The sequence below is a fragment of the Stylophora pistillata genome, chromosome 3 (assembly GCF_964205215.1).
Source record: "Stylophora pistillata chromosome 3, jaStyPist1.2, whole genome shotgun sequence".
Taxonomy (NCBI): domain Eukaryota; kingdom Metazoa; phylum Cnidaria; class Anthozoa; order Scleractinia; family Pocilloporidae; genus Stylophora; species Stylophora pistillata.
In genome coordinates, this window is record NC_142521.1 from 40,764,243 (window position 1) to 40,786,547 (window position 22,305).

A 22,305-nucleotide genomic window follows, 5' to 3' on the forward strand; every position below is an offset into this window, starting at 1 on the left:
TAATAGAAAAGAAACGCAAGGACCAAGAAATTCTTATTAAATTCGTCATTTATGAACAAAATGAAGGAAAATTGTCAGGTTTCACTTTATGTGAAATGGTTATGAGTCACATGAAAATACATGACAAATATTTACTTCAAACTTAAGAAAGGATTCGATACTTGGTACCAATATCGGACGACCAAGTTGTCACATCTAATTGCAGGTGATGTCTGTTGCGATGAAACTCTCCCGGTTGTGGTAAAATTCTCACTTAGGGAAGATTCAGCGTCCTCCCTCGAGCTGCATGATGCTGCAGGTAACCACGACATTGATTACTGTTGGCAAGCTCCATCTGGGATGACTGAATCTTATTTCCTCGACTTCTTAATCGAAGTCGTAGTAGCAATCGCCTTGGATAAGGTCACCCCCCAGGAAACACAACGATTCTTTGATCTCCTTAATTCAACTCCTGCAACACTTCTAGAGTTACAGAAACGCAATCAAACACGCAAGAAATGGTATGAGAGCAGTGATGACAAAACTACAACCATTTTACGCAAAAAGCTCGCTGGTTTTGAACACATCATTGAAGTCTTTCCATCCCAGGGAAATATCTCAGACGTGTATCTTCGAATAAACAACGAAACAGATCCTTCCGGGCAGCTACGAAAAACAATCAACAAAAGTCTTCAAAATGAAGCAACATTTTATGCAGAAAGTGACGCTGAGGATGAAAATGAAGTAAGCCAAGATGTTTATCAGGAAGATATTTACTCTTCAGATGAAGAAGAAGTTGAGCAGGAAGTCCACGGGAGCCCAGACAAACCTTGCTATTATCCTTCGCAAATAGAAACTGCAGCAATATTAAAGAAACGAATTGACACCATTATGTCGCATTACCACAACATTTCAAGACTCAGGGAGGCTTTCAACGACATTGAATTCGTAGTGTACACAGCCCGGTACAGAATGCTAAGCGATCAGACAGAGAAGAGGATCTGTCATCCTGATGCAGGCGTACTATCGAAAGAAGAGCTCGAATTGCGCAAAGGTGCCCGTGACGGAAAGAAACGGATGTTCATGTACGTTCGCAGCACAGAGACAGATACGCATTTTGATGAACTTAAAAGAGATGTTCAAGAAAAACCTCAGACACTGTTCGTCATCGTAGCAGACGAATGCCATTGGGGAATAACCAAAGACAAAGAGAAGAAACCCTCTGCTCACAATCTTTTCATCAATGAATGGTGCAAAGAAAAACCTCCCATAAATGTCATTGTTCTGCAAATCTCGGCGACACCCTTCAACCTCCTGACGCAGAACTCTCGCCTTCCCAAGGTGCCGTGCATTATACTGAATGAAGGCGTCTCCAACGCCCGGAAACATTACAAAGCAGGCGATCTTGTGGTGCTGGCCGATGAACCAGAGGTAACAGAAGAAAGAAACACCTCAAAGAAACTGGAACTTCACGTCGTCCACTGGTCCGAGGGTGAACTTAACAACTTTGAAAGAGGAATGCGAATGAAACTCAGGTCATCTTTAAAGATCGAAGATTCTTTGTACCTTCACGTTTCCACCGAGGGAAAAGTAGGTGTTACATGTGAACCAGAGGAGGCCACGGAATTCATTATTCAGGGTAGTCACGGCATAGTAATTCTCAAAGTGGAGCAAGCATCAGACAGAACGCTGACCGTAACCGCAGATGCCCATGGAAATTTAAAAGCTGATCATCAGAAACCAACAGAATTTGAAATTAAGATGGATTTCGGAGTGGGAGTTGTCGCATTTCGATCCTGTGACGGACGGGATCGTTACATTTCTGTTGACGAAACTGACTATGTCGGTCTGCAAACCGCCAGAATTGAGCGAAAATGTGGAGTCACTATTATGAAACCAATACATAACCTGGCCAAGGTTTCTTTCCAATTCTACACTGATCAATCGGGACCAATGCAGGTCAATCAGGTTGGGAAGCAGTATCTGAGTTTAAACTACTATCTCAGCACCCTAAACAGTCCCAGCAGAAAAGACCAGAAAATACGAGAGGACGGCACCTTTCAAGAAATAGTGGATAAAGCAAAGAGAAAGAGATTAACGTCATTGTCAGACTCGCCTTCTTTTTTTCCTATAGATGCCTTGCTATGTGCAGATTATTGCTACCACATCATCCTGTCGAGCGTTTTCAACAGTGATGACAAGATATGTGAAGCACTGACTCGCGGAGTTGAAGAATCGCCTGCCATTGAATTCCACAGACGTCTCCGATCATTCAAGTCCAAGCTTAAAGAAACAAAAAAGGAAAGGTACATTAAACCGGAAGCTTTCGAGTTGATTCAAAGAGATATCCACGACAGAGTTGTACAAACCTTTAAAGAAAACCTGAAACAAGCAGCAAAGATGTGGAAACAGAAGTCAATTAAGCGTGATGACAGCAAGTCAGCTATGGAGGAACTGGCAAAATCAATTGTTGCGTGCGTAATGCATCTTCCTCCAGAGGAGTTCCACCAACTCGAACGAGACACACCCTTACTTGACAACCTTAAACAAAAACTGCAAGGAAACCACTGTAGGGTAATGGTCCAAATGTGGCATGGTCTCATTCAAGAACATGAAACAAGTTCCTTAGTGGAAGACTTGATCCAAAGTGGAAAGGGAGATCTGGGAAAAATGAAAATTGTACGAGCTAAGACGATGAAAACTGCGGATCAATTTTATTACACAGTTCAGTTAGCACGACAAGTGTCGGGTTTAGAAGAATGCTTCGAAGTGATCAGAGACTACGGTGGAATTCAAATCAAGAACCAACTTATGAAATCGTCAAGTCCCTTCTTTAAAAAGCTTCAACCCAAAACTTGCACCTACAAGTTTGATTGTTGTTGCAGTGAGTTGAAGCTACAACCTAGACATAAAAAGTGTGCCAACTGTCAACACGTGCACAAGTCCATAACGCAGTATGAAGACCTGGAAAACCTTGCATGTATCCTCATTCTGGTCGATAAAGGTCGTATGGGAGACACTTTTCCCCAAAGTTTTGACTGTCTCGACTTGCGACTCAACTACGATAGCAGTCAAGAGTTTAAGGAGGGCTCGGCAATGTATCTGTCAAGTCTTATTCAAGAGCTTGGAAGAGTGTGCCGTTATGCAAAAGTTTCCACAACTGCGATTCCTTATGTATTGATTGGGCGACAGCTATTCAAGAAACTCCAGATGTCATTGGAGACATCTCCGTCAATGAGTGCAACTTCCTGCAGTAAAGCAGACCGGTATATGACAAAGACACGCAAGACAATAGACACAAAATTCTCTGCACTACGATGGCTCGACTATGAAGCTCATAAAGACAGTTACGATCATGAAAACGTGCAAACACACTGTAACAGAATCCTTCTACAGGCCGAACCTCAGATTGGCAAGACGGGAACGTACTTGTGCCTGATACGAGATTTACGACTTGACATCTTGGGAAAGGAGAGAGTTATGCTGGCGTCACCTTCTGCATTTGATGATGGTATCTTTTATCAGTGCAGGGAAAACAATTACCCTGACGAGTCGATACTGAGAGAGAGGGATGAACGCGAAAACTGGCAATTCCCATATTGGAAGACAATCGAAACCTCTCCAAGTTTGTACGACAAACCGGTTGGGACCGGAAAGTACTCAATAGGAGGGTGCTTCTACACTCACGACACGGAAAAAAATCCATTCATTCTTCTTAAGGAGGAAGGGCGGACGCTAATCAAGACTGGTCATCAGAACCCCAAGACTGATGATTGTTCAAATGGCCTCCGTGCTTGGCATTGGTACCATTTCGAGGAATGCGCCGAGTGCGGAAGATTACTCCAAGGCAGAGAATCTATCCTGGAAAATGTGGAGATAGACATTGATGGCAAACCAGTCACTGTTACGTGCTCCTTGCCAAGCAATTGTCCGTCATTCACTCAACTACATGACAAATTAGCGAGCGGTAAATCCCGAGAGAATGGTCTCACTTTGCCATACTGGATATTTCATCCTTCGCATAGAGGTGATCCTAGGAAGTGCACTTTGAACTATCACCACGTCATGAAAGAAGGCGGGCGTATTGCAAATTATGTCCAGGTTGTCGTTGTTCGAAGAGAAAAGTTCGAGACTTACAGATCCACTTGGGGAAAAGTGATTGCCATTCTGCAACTTCCAGAGAACCTTGCCAATTGCGGCCTTGCACCAGATGAAGGAGGAATTGGTTACGCCAGACTGTTTATTCAAAAGATTGCATTTTCGCTAGAGCTTGAATACGTCTTCATGATTGATGACAATGTGGTCATGATGTCAGAGGCAGAATTTGCAACTGATGAAATGTCTGGGAAAGAAAGAAAAGTCCTGAGAGATGACAACGGGGTGATGAAAATGCTGCGTTGCACTTTCCTAAAGCCTTTAACAAGTCTTCAGAAAATAGCACAAGGAAAGGAAATTCCACCCATGGCAGACGAGGAACACGAACCTCATCCTTTAAAAGGTGATTTTGAAGCACAGGGTTTTCCGTTGTATACCTACTCTGGCCCTGCAAAGTTGTTTCGCGACAAGCAGCATGGGAGCTATGGTATTCTTGGTCTGATGAGAAGTATCCCAAGAGCTGTGAGACCTTTTGCAAAGACCCAAGTGTATGCTGCAGTCTTGCTTAATGTCAAAAGTACTGTGGAAAAAGGCGTCTTTTACCGTCCATGGCCCTGCTGGGAAGACCTGCGCTTCAACGATGATTGTGACAAAGCAGGTCTATGGGTTGTTAAATGCCACCGTTACTCTTTCTTTAAAGTTCAGTACAAGGACTGGATTGAGAACCTCGTCCTTCCACAAGTCTTCTCTTGGGATGAGAAATGTTCCATCGTGGAAAGACCGGTTGAAAGCGAGCTACCAGAAGCCTTGGAAGAGGAAATTATACTAGAGCACCTTAGCAGCTTTCTGAAGACCAATGGTCCTGACAAGTGCTTCAAAGGGAGAACTGAAGACGTTCGAATGGTGGATGAGGAAGGTGAAAAATCTCCCCTTCCTATTCTCGAAAAACTTGATGTGGGCATTGTTACAGAGGAAGATTTCATCAGGGGAGTCTCGTTCCTGGTTATCTCTTACCATCCAGAAAATCGGAGAAGAGACAATTTAGATCTTCTTGATTCAAATTTCTGTCGTACCAAGGAGAAAATTGTTTTCGTTGCAAGTGCCAAAGAAGTAAACAAGCGATGGCCTCAAATGAATGTACAAACCATATCAACCAAGCACGGTATTTGTCACAATGATGAGATGAGTGACAGAAAGGCACAATTTGCCATATTTTCTGCGGCTGACCCAAAGAGGCACCGTTTGCGTTGGATTTTGATCGAGGCATCCTTCCCGCAAAACGATCACAAAATTAAGGCAGAGACGGGCTCAAGTAATATTGAGGCTTTTGAAAGAAACCTTCAGGACACCAGAAATGTGCTGACATTGGAGGGAAGTTTATTATCTAGGCTGCCCACTTCAGGCAAGACGACGGAAGGAAGGAAGAGATCGCTACAGGAATCCTCCGATGACTGCCAAACATTCAAAAGGCAAAAAATTAAAGACGAACGGCTGAAACAATGCGGTAGCAAACAAGGAGAGACGAAATTGTGTGATGATGAAGCAGTCAAGAGTGAGAGAGGAGGCAGAAGTAAATCTCTCGGTTCGGTCAGCGAAGAAGAGGATCTTTCTTCAGATAGAACATATCTTTCTTATTTTGATGGAGAAGGAAATGTCAAAGTCGAAAGTACCGCTGATGCTAGTATAGTTAGCGAGATTCTGCATTCTCAACGTAAAAGCCAAGGTGATAGAAATGACTATTCAAAGCACATCGAAAATACCAATGATGTAACCAAAGTTATAGTCGATCTTTGGATGGAATATAGGAAACTTCCTGGGAGCACGAAGAAACTAGATCAGGAAACAGAAACGAGCGATCTTACGATGGAACATGTCAAGACCACGCTTGCTCAATTTACTGTTACCCAGCTAGAGGAAAGGGACAAGAGAGGTTACAATGCACTCTTGAAAGCCTGCTCTCTACCTTCTATGAGTCCCCGTGTGATGCAGTATCTCATAAATGATGTGAAGATGGATGTCAACTCTCAGCTTCCCCACAACTTTGACAGACATCACCCAGCAGGGGAGGAGTTGATACCAGGGATGTCCGCCTTGTCTTTAGCAATTAAGCGTGGAAATGTCAAATCTATCCAAACTTTCAAAAAACAAGGAAAAGAGATTTCGGTAGAAAATTCTGACGAGGAGGGAAACACAGCTCTTCATCATTGTGTTTTATCCTGTTCTAAATTTGCCTTCGAGAAGCTATTCCCTCTATATGAGTCAAAGAAGTGGGAAACGATGATAAACCGCGAGGGAAAGAACCCTTTAGACATTGCCAAGAAGATGGAATCGAGTGGACTGACCAAAGGAAAGCAACGGTCTATTACATCTATGATTACGAAAATGAAGGAAAAAAATAATTCTGATCACTATCAAGAACGCGTCGAAAACGAAAAAGTAAAGAACAAGAATGGCACTCTTGAGGAAGAGAAACCCAAAGACAAGAAGAGTAATCATGTAGAAACATCTCATGACGAAAGTAACCCATGTACCGTCCAAATTAAGCGACAAAAAATTGGTGATTTTGGCCAGCAGCTTGACTTCATTCCCACCACCGGCTTCAAAGAAGAAAAATCTCATCCAGCCTTTTCAGTGAAAAAGGTAAACGAAGACGGTAGTGTTGACGCTGGCATTGACTCTAATTTTAACAACGAAGGAGTTAAGCAAGATACCTCGGGGAAAAAAGCTGATTCAGTCAAACCCTTAGATGTCACCGCACATATCAATGGTACCAACCATGTCACAGGGATTATCGAGGATCTCTGGAGAGAATATAAAGTAAATAAATCGGCTTTTGAGGAAAACGGTAGAAACGACTTTACTGAAGAAGAAATACACAACAAGCTCCAGTATTTCGCAAAGGATCAATTGGAGGAAACAGACGAAAGAGGCTACAATGCACTCCTCAAAGCCTCTTCGTTACCTTCCATGAGTCCCCGTGTCATGCAGTACCTTATCACTACACGAAAAGTTGACCTCAACCGTCAGTTGCCTTCTGAGTTTGATGTGAATCAGCTAACAGCTAAGGATTTGGTCCCAGGAATGTCCTCTTTGTCCGTGGCAATCAGAAAAGGAAATATAAGATCAGTTTCCACGTTTATGAGTAGGTCATTGGAAGTGAATACTCGAAGCTTTGACCTTGATGGGAACAGCGTCCTGCATCATTGCGTGATTTCGATTTCTAAAAGTGCCTTCGACAAAATTTTCAAGCTCTTCAAGCCCCTAGATTGGAAAGAGATACGTAACAAAGCAGGAAAGAATCCTTTGGACATATGCATTGAAAAGGAAGAGGAGTTAAGACAACAAAAAAACAAGGATACACCCCTAGAAAAGCTCAGAGCCATGCGCAAGGAAATGGAGAAGGGTTCAGCTTAGAGTTTACTAACATCAGGTGCAGTATGATCTTCAATGTTGCTTGAATTATTCAGTATCATTATTGAAAGTTTGAATTACTGCTTCTCCAATGTTTGGTCGTAGCTTTTGCTGAGACGTCATTTTGTATTTCACGGTAATAACGATAAATACGTATGTTAGAGTGGTAGATAAACCACTGCCACCAAAACCAAATTATTTTTTAAACAGATTGTTTCAAATGCACGCGCACAAATTTACCAGAAATGATTTAAATTCATTTCTTGTAATTACACAGATATAATTCACGGTGAGAAACTGCCATAGCGCAAACATTCTTGAAGATGATGGTGGACATTAAATGAAACCTTTCTATCATTTCCTCTCTTTATAGCCTGCAAGCTTGTGATAAACTACGCCTTACATTCCCGATTTCTCCAAGTGGCAACTGCTATTCCTTGTAAACGTGGATCGAAAACAGCAGCCATCTGACTTCTATGCGAGACATCATTCTAATAGAGTTATTTTCAACTGAGTTTCGATGATAAATCCCCTCTTCCATTGGTTCTGCCCGACCAACCTCTTAACCAATAAGAGTCTAAAGGACTCGCGTGATATTTCCCTTCGTTATGATTGGCCGTTATAATTACTGTGAGTTTGATCTTACGACCTATAGTTAAAAAGTGTTCTGAAATCTTTTGAAGTCTTGTTACAACTCGTAATTCGATTCTTCGAAATTCTACAGACTTCTACTTTTAATCACTTCTCTAGTTTTAACTAGCCACAGACAATTTCCGTGGTGTAATCTTAGTCGTTACTTTGCACTGAAAAGCGTGTGAAAGGACTGATTGTGACAAAACTAAAATATTTTTTAGTTAAAAATGTAAAAGGTCAACAGAGCTGGCTCTTACGGTTTTCTTCTTAAATACACACTCAAATACAATTGGAGAAACTAAATTACATAATGTATATCTTCAAATGTTGTACTTTTTGGCTCCAAGATATTTTCCAAGGAATGTTATTATTTACCTACTTCTATATTCTTAGTGAAAAAAAAATGGATCAACCATGAGACACTCTTGCTGTATTCACACAACAAGCCAGCTTGGTTATTTAAGAAATGAAATATCAGCCATCCCAATCGTTGTTTATTAATATTGGTATAAACATGTAGCCAGTTGTGGAAATCAGACCTTTTATATATATAGAAATAAGTCTTTCTAGGCAAAATGTTGTGCAAACAAATCTAAACCTGTAGACACTTTAGTATGCTGGTGTTTTACAAAGGAAATAGAAAGGCTTTGTAGTAACAATCTGGGCTTACTAAACAGGTTTTTAAGTTGACAATTTGCACTTACAGCTTTTTAGGTTAATGTCGTTGCATGTTATGAAAGAAGAAAAAAAACACTTGTGAAAGTTTAGGGATTTTCTAATATTAAACTTGTCGTGTCGATGACTCCTAAGTGCAAAACAACACTTAAATGTTTTTTATAAGACCAATGAGTTCTGTCATTATTATTACATACTTTTAAAGCTTTTAGTGTCTTGTAGATTTTTATTGATTGTTATACATTTTTGGAAGTTCTAATTAAAGTGGAGAAATGTTTGATGTTCAAGTTTGGCATACAATTTTTGTGTAGGGCACTGTTTTGCAGATCTTACTGTATTAACCCCAATGGTGGGTAGCCATAGAGATTTATCAGAACAAAAGAGGGTGTTTACATAAAAAAAAAGGGTAAAATCACAGAGGTCTGACTTGTATACTTGTTATAGCAGCCAAATCATTGTTTACACAGCCAATATGGCCACTCTGATATCATTTCAAATAATCTAGAACAGTTTAGTACACTAGCAAATGTTATTGTATCTACAGCTCACTCCTGGGTTTTGAGTACTTTTCGTTGATGTGTGCATCTGACGTCTTCCCAGAGTAGTAATGATGTGCTAATAAAGCTGCATTCTTAGCACTCACTGCTGACATCTCCATTGCACTTGCAGAATATTCAATTGCATTGACAAAGAAGACTCCATCATCCAAGAGAAATGACCAAAACTTTTCTGGAGGTGTAAAGTGTGGATATGCTAGCCATGATACTACTTTCATCTCATCCACCCTACTAAAAAGTCTATTTAGTTGCAAAGCAGTCAGATTAGACTGTGAAAAAATTTTGCGAATGGGCAATTCCTTTGGATCAATTTCTGTCCTGTTTTCAACAGGTTCCTGCTTGCCAACAGAGTTAAAAAAGTTCATGGGCGTTTCTGTTGTGCCAATCACTTCTGGAATATCATCCTCGGTTGAAAACCCAAAATGAGTCATGTTTACTTGACCATGTACAAAAGTAGCAATTGTACGCCAAAATTCTCCAAGGTCTTTTGGAATAGGCCAGTTGTTGCAGTCTTTGCAATCAAAATAGTAATCTGTAATTTCTAAGGGTGCTGCAACGATGACAACATCATAATGCCGCTCTGGAATTTGACTGTCACTTTTTAAGGTGTAAACAGGGTGCGCAGAACTACCATGACTTCCTTTCACTATCTCTGATATCTTAGTGTTTTTGTACACAGTAGCATTTGAGTTGGAAAGTAACCCATCACAGACCTTCCAGTTTCCTCCTTCAACAGACCAAAGACCACCCTGTGATCCTGCCAAGGACACTGCCCCTTTAACAAAAAAAGATAGAAAACAATTATAATAATGATAATGATGATGGAGATAATGGAATTGTGTATTCTGATTGTCCAGTTAAGGATAGTCATTGAGAAGGACTGTTGATGGTGGTGGTGACTGCAATTTTAACAACTTTAACAGAAGTCATTTTCAGAGTCATACTAACTTTGCTGATGACCTCCACTATGACTGTGGAAACATCAGTTACCATCATCAACTAAATTCCTTCCCAGGGCTACGCTCAACTGGACAACCAGAATACAAAATCACCTGTTACTCATGAAGTCAAACCAAAAACTTTAATGTAATCATGGAATTTAGTAGTGGCAGATGCATGAAGTGGCTCTCCATCTGCACCATTCTGTAATCTGTAATTCTGTAATCTCCATCTGCACCATGGAATGCTACAAAACTGTATTCAATCTAAATGGATTAAATTTCAGTGACTATTTTGAACTTTGTAAAACCACTAAGTTGAGATATAACCATCCATATAAACTACAACTCAAACTCACAAAACTGAACTGCTACAAAAATTCTTTCTTTGTCAGAATTATCAAACCCTGGAATAATCTTCCTATTAATGTATTCAATTTTTGTGACCACCCTAACGTTAGTGAGTTTAAATCAAAATTGAAGAAACATGAATATTTATTGAATAGCCATTTTATATTTAGTTATGATATTTAGCTGCTTCTTATTCGACTTTTTTATATTTTTATTAACTAGTTCTGTAAGATTTTATACATAAATAGGAGACCCTTGATATAGGGTTAACCTCTGGGTTTCCTTTTTCTTAATAACTATGTATTTGTATGTGGTTCTGAAATAAAGTATTTTATGCCAAAAAAAAAAAATTCTCAGTTTTTGTTGAGGAAGGAAAACAGGAGAACATGGAGGGTAAATACCTCACAACAAGTCAGAGAACCAACTGCCACAAACTCCACTGCCAACTGAGCACTCTTAATCCTCATAACAGAGCAACCCAAAGAGTTAAAGGAGCAGTGTCAGGATAGTTTGGAGTCATTTTCTAATGCACAACGAGCAAATTTACCTTAATTTTGACGGTAATTTAAAACATACTACAATAGTTGGGTTAATTTAGAGGGTTACCTCTTTTAATGGACTACTGCCCCATAACTGCTGGCATATTCCTGATATCTTGGGTAAAAGGCAACAACAACTCCCTCCCTCAAAACCTTTTTAAAAATTTCCTTCACAGTTGATAGGTACCTGTTTAAACTCCAGAGTGTACGTAGAGACCCACTGTGACAATAGAGTATTTGGAAAAACAGCACTAATCAAAAGGCTTTGTCAACAAGATCCATTTTAAGAATTTTCAACTTGAGTAAAATAGGAAACCACAATTAAAGTAGCATATGACATGTGTCTGCCATCTTGCTTCTTGATTGAGGAACTGAAGTTAATTCAACTTCATTTACACCAGTAACCAGAGAACCATTCCTCTAGCTCAGACAAGGTAATCAGGCCAAGAAAAACAATAATTTTTGAAAAATTGTCTTAGTTTTTCTTTGTTCCTATGTCTTCAGGACATGCATTGCAATCCCAATGATGTGTATACCCTTAGTAAATAATTCCTTGCAATAAAAAAAAAATTCACCAAAAGTTAACATGTAATATGTCAACTGGTTGCAATGACTTTTCCATTGAAGCCCAATCTGAATTATCAAACAGGACCACCATGCTTGCTTTATGTGGCCAATCAGAACACAGAATTTGCCTTATCTTGACCACTTGCAGAGTTAACCTTGTAATAAAACTAAATGATGTGCTGAGTCAGACTTCTTACCTGCAAACCCATTTATAGTCACATCCTGACCATAATTGATCCTCATGACAACTGTCACTAATTCATCTATTAACAATTGATTAAGACCAATATTCTCCAAAGTTTGTCGTGTTGTTTGCTGAGTGTACTCATAAAACTTCTCTCCGCCCATAGCTCGCAACATTTCCGGCACTGTATTGAATGCCTGTTCCTTTTCTTGCAAATCATAAATATTTGAAAAGTTTGTCAACATTTTTGTGATGAAATTGTCCATGGCGTACAGGTCAAACAAGCCATACCGCCAAACAAGCTTTATGAAATTCACAAGTTTCCATCTGCTACCATAAAAGACGAACTCTTCCCCATTATATATTCCAAGGAGGCTGTTAGGTTCACTGCTTTTTAGTTTCTTTAATCCTATTTATGGAAAAAAAAAAAAAAAGAAGAAAATTAATAAGTATGTCACATACTCCAAGCTTTGACTGTTTTGGTCACCAAGGTGAATAGAAAAAAATTGTCTCCCATAAATTTGCAGCGAACATTTTGGCTTATGTTTGATGGTCATGAAGCAAGAAATAACATTTTTATGGACACAGTGTAAACATTTGCATCAAATGTATAGACAATAATACATGGCCACACATAGATTTGGGATTTCTCTATGAGTGTTCAACCGATATCTAACTCACTTACAACCACCCATGTATTATTTCATTGATCAAATAACACAATAGGCCTTTACCAACAAGAAAAGTTGACTTTACTTATTGATGAAATCTAAATTTTTCAAACATCCACCACTCACATAAATGCTGTGGATAAATTACTGGCACTGAAATGATTTCAAGGAATATGAAAGTGATACAAGAGGTGGGTCGTCTGCAAAATTTTCATAACTTTTTCTATCACTTTTTTCCCCTTTTTATTTTTTGCTTTTTTCTATGCATTTCATTTATTCTTTGTCATCACCACTTTTCATGGGTGGGGGAAGAAGTAGGAGTACCTAGTAGTAAGTCAATGTTTGGTTCTTACTTCCTGAATTAAATTTTTCTTTGTTTAATTTTTTTTTCTTCTAAGTAAATCAAGGAAAAATACTTTGAAATCTGACAAATTATCTGCTAACTTAAGCTTCAGATCTAACAAAAGAGGTAAGCGATCCTTGTTGTTCTGTAACATCGAAATATTCAAATAAATAGAAGACTGCAGAGATAACGTTAAGATACCTTAATATAGCGCTGTTACGAATGATCATTTTCTTAAGCATCAATAATCACAAGAGCATGCTTTTAGCAGAAATGGAACTATGACACGCACCAAGATACTCGACGAAGTCTCCCATGTATTTGTTACTCTTATGTATTATCGATCCTCCAGATTCAAACCTTTTCCCGGCAATTTCCATGGTACTCAAACGTCCCCCGATCCTATCTGATGCCTCGTAAACATCAACTGTTGCCTCGGGTCCAAAGAGTTGTCGAATGAAATGCGCAGCACTCGAACCACCAATGCCTGCTCCAATTATTGCAATGTTGGGTTTTGCATTTTTCTCAGCTGCGGAAACTGTGCACCGTTGTCTACCAAGGAACAAGGCTGGTATAAAAAGGAAGCTTGTACTTATGCCAAAACCCAAAGCCCGAAACATCGTTTCTCCTCGGAAAATTCGTAAAGGAACTACAAACTTAATCACAAGAAAAGAAAAGTATAAACCGTGACGTACAAGTAGCTGTACTTTCACCACAAGAATTCTCTTTAGTGGGGGAGGGGTACGGCTACTCGTGGGCCAAAGAAGACGCTGACTGGCGAAGCGTGACACAACCTCTTCATTATTAATGAGCATCCGTTACACGGGGCGGGGGGAGGAGGGCTCGTGACGTAAATCACGTAAAATGCGGGCAAGAACTGGTAAAAATCGTTGTTTAGGGAAGCAGGCGAAAAATCAGAATTCGGAGATATTGGCGGAAAACGAGCTTTTATGACTGTTTATTATTTTTATTATTATTATTTAGCTTTGCACAACAGGAAGTTAATCTGCCATACTTTCACGACCTCTTTCAACGGCCCAATTCATTGACATTGAAAACGGCACGTCCTGAAACTAGTCAATCTTGTTTAAAGTGTACCTAAGAAGAAGAGTCGCAAATTCATCTGCCTCCGTGGCCTTTTTATCTCCAATTGGATTCGTTAATTAAGCCAGGGAATATGATTAGTTACTTGGTCTGAGTTCTTTTCTCGTTGATCAAAAAATCCAAGGATTTCCAAATGATTAGAAAATAAAAGTCGTTGTTTATGCAGGACATGACATAGCGAGCGAGATCGCTCGGTGAAAAGAAGCAGGAGACGATCAGTCTGTAAATCACTGATCTTGCCAAATTATCTTGCCCCGTTTTGTACATTTCAAATGCATTGAATATCGATCACGATTATTTATTATTTCATTGTATTTATATTGATGCGATGCACTGACGCTTTATCAATTAATAAAGTATAAGAAGAGGGAGAACGCTAGTGGTAGAGGTAGAAGGCTAACCGCCGCCTGGTTAGCTCAATTGGGAGAGCGCCGGACTGCTGTGCGGGAGGTCGAGAGTTCAATACCGGCCGGACCAACACTCAGGGTCTTAAAATTTATTGAGAAGAATATGCTTCCTTTCTTTAACATCAAGAAATGGTTAGATATTCTAGTCTTCTCGGATAGGGACGAATAAATGGAGATCCCGTCTCCTGCAGGGTTGGGGTAGGAGACGTTAATTTCCCACGCAGGAGATTACTGTGTGATGGATGTCCTCCCTGGGGTGGGTTGGGTGGGTAGGTGAAATCGCTACGGACTAAACACGGTTACCAGAGGCGCTTGTCTGATTTCAACCTTAACAAAAATTGTAAATAAACACGTATGTTGTTTAGAGAAATAGAGACCTTTACCTTTACCTTTCATTTAATAAATAACTTAGAAGGTAATTAACTGAGTAGATAGTACCTTAGCACATCATAAAATGTGCTGACGGGGAATTTATGGATTGTTACTTCTGCTCTTCTTTATTTTTTCACACCATTTTTCACTGCATTACCGCAGTAGGGTAGGACTAGAACGAAACATATGTGATCCATGCAAGTAGTCCACCCATTAAATCCCACCCATCCCACCCAGGGGAGGACATCCATCACACAGTGATCTCGTGCGTGGGAAATTAACGTCTCCTACCCCTAACCCTGCAGGAGACAGGACCTCCATTTATTCGTCCCTATCCGAGAAGACTAGAATATCTAACCCTTACTTGATGTTATAGAAAGGTAACATATTCTTCTCAATTATTTGAAGACCTTGAGTGTTGGTCCGGCCGGGGCTCGAACCCTCGACCTCCCGCACAACAGTCCAGCGTTCTATCCATTGAGCTAACCAGGAGACGGTTAGCACAGTAATTGTACAGTGAAGTTGACAAAGAACGCATTCCATAGAGGGTGTTGTCCTCTACTCTGCAGCCGCTGTTTGGTCTTGTTCAACACTGAAGAATGACTGACTGGAGGGATTCCTTTCTTTGTCTTTGTGATGTTAAGGAAGTTCCAAAAAGATGTAGGACCGAAACTATAATTAACCTCAACCGAGTGTGAGATGAAAAGAAAAAGGTGAATCGCAGATTCTAACGTCCATTTAAGTCTTCCTTTTGAAACTGACAAAACAGTTGATTTTACTGTTCTCTTTCTCAACTACTTCAAGCACATCCTCACTAGCATCCTCGGAGACCCAGGGGCTGAGCCGATTTCAAGTTAGGGCATGAAGAGCCCCCTGGGGACATTGTCTTACAAGACTAGTTCCAAACGGTCGCAGTCGTTCTGCCATCTGATTGGTGCCAGAAAATCTTTGTGTTTTTCTGCCCAATCAGAGTGAAGTGTGCTTTAGAGTCCTTTCTTGTGTTTTAACACGGACATATACTAGTAGCTCAGTTGCTCGCTATGCTTGTTTGGATCGTGCGACGGAGATTTGCTTGAGGTGAAAAGCTTCAGTCTCAGCACACAATGTAAGAGAAATCGATCAGATTGTCCGCGAAAATCTTACCTGAAATTATACTGAATACTTTCGCAGGTATCACTAGAGAACGTGTTTTAAAGTTTGCGAGGTTTGTATACAAGACGATGGTTGCAGTCATGGATATGTCGCTTTAAACGTTAAACGAGATTTAAGCTTAAATCTTTCTAGATTTTTTGCATAATATTCTGTGACTGGAACTTTGCCAATCCCGTGAAGTTATTTCGTCGCGGGGGCCACGCAGGTATGTCGAGCAACTGGTACTTGCGCAACTTTCTGTGCGTGCCAAAATCTAATCTCATCTTCGCTTACAAAAAAGAAAAGCTGAGCGTGGAAACTTTTGCTTATTAGATGTGGGTAGATGACCCTGTACTACTAAGCTGACATTTGCAATAAAGCAAACCCGCCCTTTCCATCCAATATTTCTTGGTCTTTGGTTTTGTTTTTCCCATTGAAAGCAGCATCGGATCGATTCCCAATGATCAAAGGGACTAGAGGAGAATCCGTGACCTTCCTAGCTCAAGAATTTCAACACTCTCGGCAGCAGTTGAAAGATTAAACTCTTTCCAAACCCCTTCGGTAACTGCCCGAAAACATCTCTTCTTCCCACGATGTTCTCGTTAATAAGTTTTTGTTCAGATTTTAATTAGCTAACCGGAAACACAACTAAGCTTTCTCTTAGCGCCTGCTGGAGGTCGTCCACGAACTTAACTTCCCTGCAACCTTGGCCGTATTGTGAACGAGTTTACTACAAAGTGAAGATTAGATTTTGGCGCGCACAGAGAGCAGAAAGCTACTTGGGCGAAAGCGCAAGTTACTCGACATACCTGCGTGGCCCGTGCGACGAAATAACTTCACGGCAAAGTTTCAGTCACAGAAAATTATGCAAGAAATCTAGAAAGATTTAAGCTTAAACCTCGTTTAACGTTTAAAGCGAAATAGCAATGACTGCAACCATCGTCTTGTATACAAACCTCGCAAACTTTAAAACACGTTCTCTAGTGATACCTGCGAAAGTATTCAGTATAATTTCCGGTAAGATTTTCGCGGACAATCTGATCGATTTCTCTTACATTGTGTGCAGAGACTGAAGCTTTTCACCTCAAGCAAATCTCCGTCACACGATCCAAACAAGCATAGCGAGCAACTGAGCAACTAGTATATGTCCGTGTTAAGACACACGAAAGGACTCTAAAGCACACTTCACTCTGATTGGGCAGAAAAACACAACGATTTTCTGGCACCAATCAGATGGCAGAATGACTACGACCGTTTGGAGCTAGTCTTGTAAGACAGTGTCCCCAGGGGCTCTTCCTGCCCTAAATTGAAATCGACCCACAGCCCCTGGGTCTCCGAGGATGCCTCACTAGCTGTCAACCTCGTTCCCAGTGTCCTTTCTCTTCCTCCCTAGGAGAGAGCATCTTGGGGGCGAGGTTGAACAGCTTCTCGAACACAAACTTCATCAACAGTTATTTAACTAAGCAATTATCATCCTTCACAAGCAACAGAATGAGAAAAAAAATTCATTTTATGAAGGAATTATCTTAGCTGAGCAGAAGTTATCGGCCATTGAAGAGACACGACTTAGTTGGGCGCTTTCCATTTGACCAAAATTTTCGAGATTTCCGGTCTGAAATTGAATGGAACGGGAAAAGTTCCGGGATAAGTTTTCGAAAATTTAGGAATACGTTTTGAGTATGCCCTCTTGGATATGGTCTGACGCGTTCCATTCGACCAGCGAAAAGACCGAAATTTTGAACCGGTGATTTTTGTTGAATGAAAAGCGCCCGTTGTTTGCCTTCGCTCTTTGCACGGAATATGAAATATACATTGGGAAACACTCTGTGTACTTTTTTTACAAAGACAGCAATTGCTCTCCATTGAAATCTGCAGAGCAAAAATTACTCAGTCCCTGTTTATTTGAAAGCGACTCAATTCATAATGAAATATATTTTGCCATTTTAAATATACTTATTACAACACCTTTATCTACATAAAATGTGTTCAGATGTCATCCGAATAGAAAGTCTACTTGAGCAAGCCATCCATTTGCGAAATTGCCTGTCAAAATGACAAAACAAACTCTCAAAGCATTCATTCAAAAATGCATCCCTACAGCTGCCAAACTAAAACTGACAATTTCTTCCTATGTAAACCTTACAGGTTGCACGCTATCTTTTTTTTTTGGTTCTATCTTTGAGTCGATTTGAAGCTCATAGCGCCAGTGCTTCTCTGTCCTCAAGGTAGGTGACTTTTTCACAATTTAGTGACGAAATTAATTTAAGTCTCTCAGTAACAATCTTTTCTTCTGATTGTACTAGAAATTTCGTTTTCCGTGTTCGTTATGGAAAGTCTTTAGATGTATAAATTAATGAAGACAATTCGAGTTTTCCAGGTTGGGACCATATGGCTCAAAGCGGAATAAAAATGCATTGGAGGTGCAATTATAACTTTCGACTGGTATTATAATAGATTTAAATGTCTGCCCCCTACAAAAAGAGAGAGTTCCCTAACTTGACCTAGGACTTCGTAGTTTATCACATGTAAAGTGGGTTATATTTGTTTTCATGTCCTGCATAGCAATTTTGCAATGGGAGGCTGGTCACTATACTCTATTTATTTGCGACTATGTGGCTTGCAAAGTGAACCGAGCTTGTGGTTAGTGTTGTTCGACCATCCAGTTCCGAGATACAGCAGAAGTTGAAAACACATTCGGCGTGTTATTTTTCTCTTCTTTGCATCAAACTTAAGTGCAATTAGTTTTACAAATGAGTCGTGGTTTGGTCAGATGCATCATATTTAACCCTTAGTGAAGACAATTCAAAATTCGATAATTAATTTTTCAGTAAATATTACGTTTAATCATTTTTCGTACTTTGTCTTTTCCAATCAGGATACGAATGAAGGAAAAACAGGTTATCACGCTCTCAAAAAAAGGAAAAAATAACTTACAGCGACGAAAAACATCATTTCCGTACCAAAATGCTTTTATTGGACTAAATATAATCCTTATAGCAGCAATCGACATTCCATTCCTCGTAAGCCCTTATCAAAAATTTCAAAATATCATATTCCAGAAGTTTGAAATTTAAAATGAAAAAAACCTAGTTGAGAATGACAACACTACAATGCGCTGCGTATATAGAGGTTTGCACAGCAGCCATGTTGGATGGCAGGAACAATAGATTATTTTTCCCATAGGAAAAAAATTTCTTTCATATGCAAAATATTTTCATTGTTCCTGCCATCCAACATGGCTGCTGTGCAAAACCTCTATTCAACAACCGAAACAATTTTAGTGACCCGACACATAGTTCTGGCTTGATTAAAAAGCTCGCAGACAAAGTTATCAGCTGCGATCGAAAGTCAAATTCAGGTTAAATGAGATTTTAGGACTGATTGTGAGAAAAACAGATCTGCTAAAAAAAGAGAACATTAGTCGTTATCAGAACATTAATTGAGGAAGACGTTCCTTTGGGAATAGGAAGAAACGTTCTTCAATGTTTGCCAAGAGCCGTTTACCATCTATGTAGTCAGAATTTTTTTTAATATTTGTTGAGGCACAGCCGTTTGATAGGACCATTTGCTGTAATTAGAGACTCAGTTTAACGGGGATTCTTTATCAAACTTTGACGAGAAGGGTAAGTGTTCATTTTCTTCTTATAGGTCTAAAAATGGAGAATTTCACAGCGAAATCCTCAGACCACGATAGTTCCCCCTCATCACACAAGATCGAAGCTGCTATATGGTGTCCTGTGTTTACGATCGAAGCCTCTGTCATAGTAATAGGAAACCTTCTGACCGTCATTGTCTTTGCACGGGATTCCCGCGTAAGAAAGCCAAGCTCTTATCTAATTATCAGCTTAGCGCTGGCGGACTTGTGCATCGGCTTATTTGTTTTGCCGCTATGGATTTATCAGTTGACAGGCTTGGGTGAGCTGTGGCACACCATCACTTTCCTGACGGTGGACACTTTTGCAAGTGTTGCCTCGATCTCAAACCTGGCTGCCATATCACTGGAGAGGTTATACGCAACCATGTTACCATGGAGACATCGTGCGACTTCAAAATTCCGGGTTCTGTTCTTTATTGCCTCTATTTGGGTGTTATCTGCCGTCATTTCGAGTTCGTTTGCGGTTGCACGTTTTGCGTATTCATCACCATTGGGTGCCCTGTTCTCCTGGTTGCCCTACATTTGCCTCTTGTTGCTGGTAATCTGTGGCTCATACTCAGCTCTCTTTATGAAAGTGCGACGAGCTGACCAACGTAGATCGGACAGAGAGCGCAAACTAACGGTGACTTTGTTTACGGCCACATCTCTCTCCATAGTGGCGTATCTTCCAATGATTGTACTTGGCGTTATGTACTTCGCTTTCAACAGAAAAATGAGCGATCTTTTCATAAACATTTTAAGCCTTTTTAACTTTGGGAATTCTCTAATGAATCCACTTTTGTACTCATTCAGGATGCCGGATTTTAGGAAGGCAGTTTGTTCATTGTTTGGCATTCGTCACCAGGATCCACGGACACGCCAGATTGCATATTTAAATGATAGAGCGTCGCCTTTGTCTTATAACTTGACCGCGGCTTCACCAAGGATGAGTCCAGTGTCCAGACTCCCCAAGGCAGTTGACGAGCTTTTTGAATTAAGTTGAACTATGTTGATAAATTCTTACTGTCAAAATTGTGAAGTACGGCAAGTGTAACAGTGCTAGTCCATTTCTCACGGATTACGAGATACGAGTTCAAGTTTCCTTTATGCGACTATTTGCTGTCATACTATTTCCAAATATCAGTCTTAACACTTTGCATACTAAGTGAACACATATGTCCAGATGATACCGTTACCACTTTTGATACTTGTTTCTTGTCGAACTTAAGACACAACATTATGTAAGTGTGTAAATTGTACCGGCTCGTTGATGTGACACCTATTGCAACCTAAAACGCCCACAATGATTCCTGATTTTCTTTGCAGTGAACCGTTCGTATGGCAACAAATCCCAAAGTCCAGCATTTTGCTCCAAGAGCAACACCAAAAACATGTCGATCTTTTAAGATAAAAACTTGCTAAAAAAACCAAAAGTTTGCGTTCAAATCACACCTCAGGGCCATATCTTGGAGTTTGGTAAGAAAATTCCTTCTTACTTTCTCTGCCAGCCCTTGTTTCTCCAATTGATGAAAGCCAGTGTCGCGAACACAACCGTTGCCTTGTTCATGCCCGAAAAGAATTCTGGGTAATCCCGCCATAGCTCGGAAAGGCAACTCCTATCGTTTCCATTTCAAAGAATTATTAGAATCGTGTCGGGCCATCCACTCCTACCAGCAAAATATCGCATCGATTGAATTTTTTACCTGTCAAAACTTGGCCACATAGCCTTGGTAGAGACAACTTCACTTGTGAACTCGCCAAGCTGGCAGTAAAGCATCGTTGGCGGTCCACTCTACATGAAACCATCTCTCACCTCTGTTTCCCTACAGAGGCTTACCTCTACCCACATTCCAGCCTAATGATGCCGTCCTGAGGGCTTCTGTAGAGGGAAAATGGCTCGAAAAACAATTATAAACGGCCAGAAAAGCGAGAAACCGAATCGATTTGAACGCACCCAAACACGAACTGTTGATCTAGGTCATGCGACCCCAAGGTCTAAGCCCATGGTGTCTCAAAACCGCAAATATTGTAACGGATTATCCATAAACGAACCAACGAAGTGAGGTTAAGTTTGCATCGCCAAATTACAACTGAATAAATATGGTCTATTTCGTATTCAAAGGGTAATACGAAAGCCCCTTATGTTTGTCTTGAAAGCGTCCAGTCCGAACCGTTGCTGGGGGTGGTGTAAAAATATTGTTAGGCAAGCAGACAAAGAAGGTGTTACAGTTTCGTCCTCTTTGATCAAAATGGTTTCAACATTCATGACTGAGACGATGTTTTACAGATACCACAACCTCGTTCCCAGGGTCTCTAATCTCCCAGCCCTCTGGAGCTCGCTCCAGACGGCGGGAAGATGAGAGACCCTGGGAACGAGGTTGCAGATACCATTGCAGGAGCCATTTTAGAGTAGAGAGGGTTTTCCATACTCTAATGATTGGCATCAATGTTTCATTCGAACCACTAATGGAAACAGAGTTACAAGGGAAAAAAAATTCCAACGGTGAACATATAATAATTAATGTAATGGTGCTGGGTGTGAGGCCAAAAGTATAATTTGTGAAAAAATATGGGGGTTGATTTACAAACAAATAACAAACGACAGAAACGCTAATATCACAAATAATGACAATAAGAAAAAGTCTACACCATTGGATAATCAAGGTAAGTGCGTCATGTAGAATGATATTGGCTAGGTTCCCAATGGTCAGTGG

The 22,305-nt window shown here is 40.3% G+C and overlaps 3 protein-coding genes across 5 annotated transcripts in view; 2 read left to right on the forward strand and 1 right to left on the reverse strand.

Moving 5' to 3' along the window:
• The window catches only part of LOC111340781 (uncharacterized), a 24,400-nt gene extending 15,320 nt beyond the window's left edge, over positions 1 to 9,080 (forward strand). For all 3 annotated transcript variants that reach the window (XM_088753602.1, XM_088753603.1, XM_088753604.1), the window contains 2 exons: positions 206 to 7,504; positions 7,859 to 9,080. In XM_088753602.1, the coding sequence (XP_088609728.1) occupies positions 206 to 7,488 (7,283 nt within the window). In that variant the 3' untranslated portion in view covers positions 7,489 to 7,504; positions 7,859 to 9,080. The remainder of the gene's footprint in view (positions 1 to 205; positions 7,505 to 7,858) is intronic.
• On the reverse strand, positions 8,595 to 13,701 carry LOC111340782 (prenylcysteine oxidase 1). Its single transcript, XM_022947682.2, has 3 exons — positions 13,236 to 13,701; positions 11,943 to 12,338; positions 8,595 to 10,125 (listed from the first exon to the last, which is right to left on the reverse strand). The coding sequence occupies exons 1-3, from the start codon at positions 13,561 to 13,563 to the stop codon at positions 9,332 to 9,334; spliced, it is 1,518 nt and encodes a 505-aa protein (XP_022803417.2). The 5' UTR covers positions 13,564 to 13,701; the 3' UTR covers positions 8,595 to 9,331.
• Positions 13,702 to 19,485: 5,784 nt separating this feature from the next.
• Positions 19,486 to 20,723, forward strand: LOC111340779 (adenosine receptor A3-like). Its single transcript, XM_022947679.2, has one exon. The coding sequence runs from the start codon at positions 19,614 to 19,616 to the stop codon at positions 20,592 to 20,594; it is 981 nt and encodes a 326-aa protein (XP_022803414.1). The 5' UTR covers positions 19,486 to 19,613; the 3' UTR covers positions 20,595 to 20,723.
• Positions 20,724 to 22,305: the final 1,582 nt, after the last annotated feature.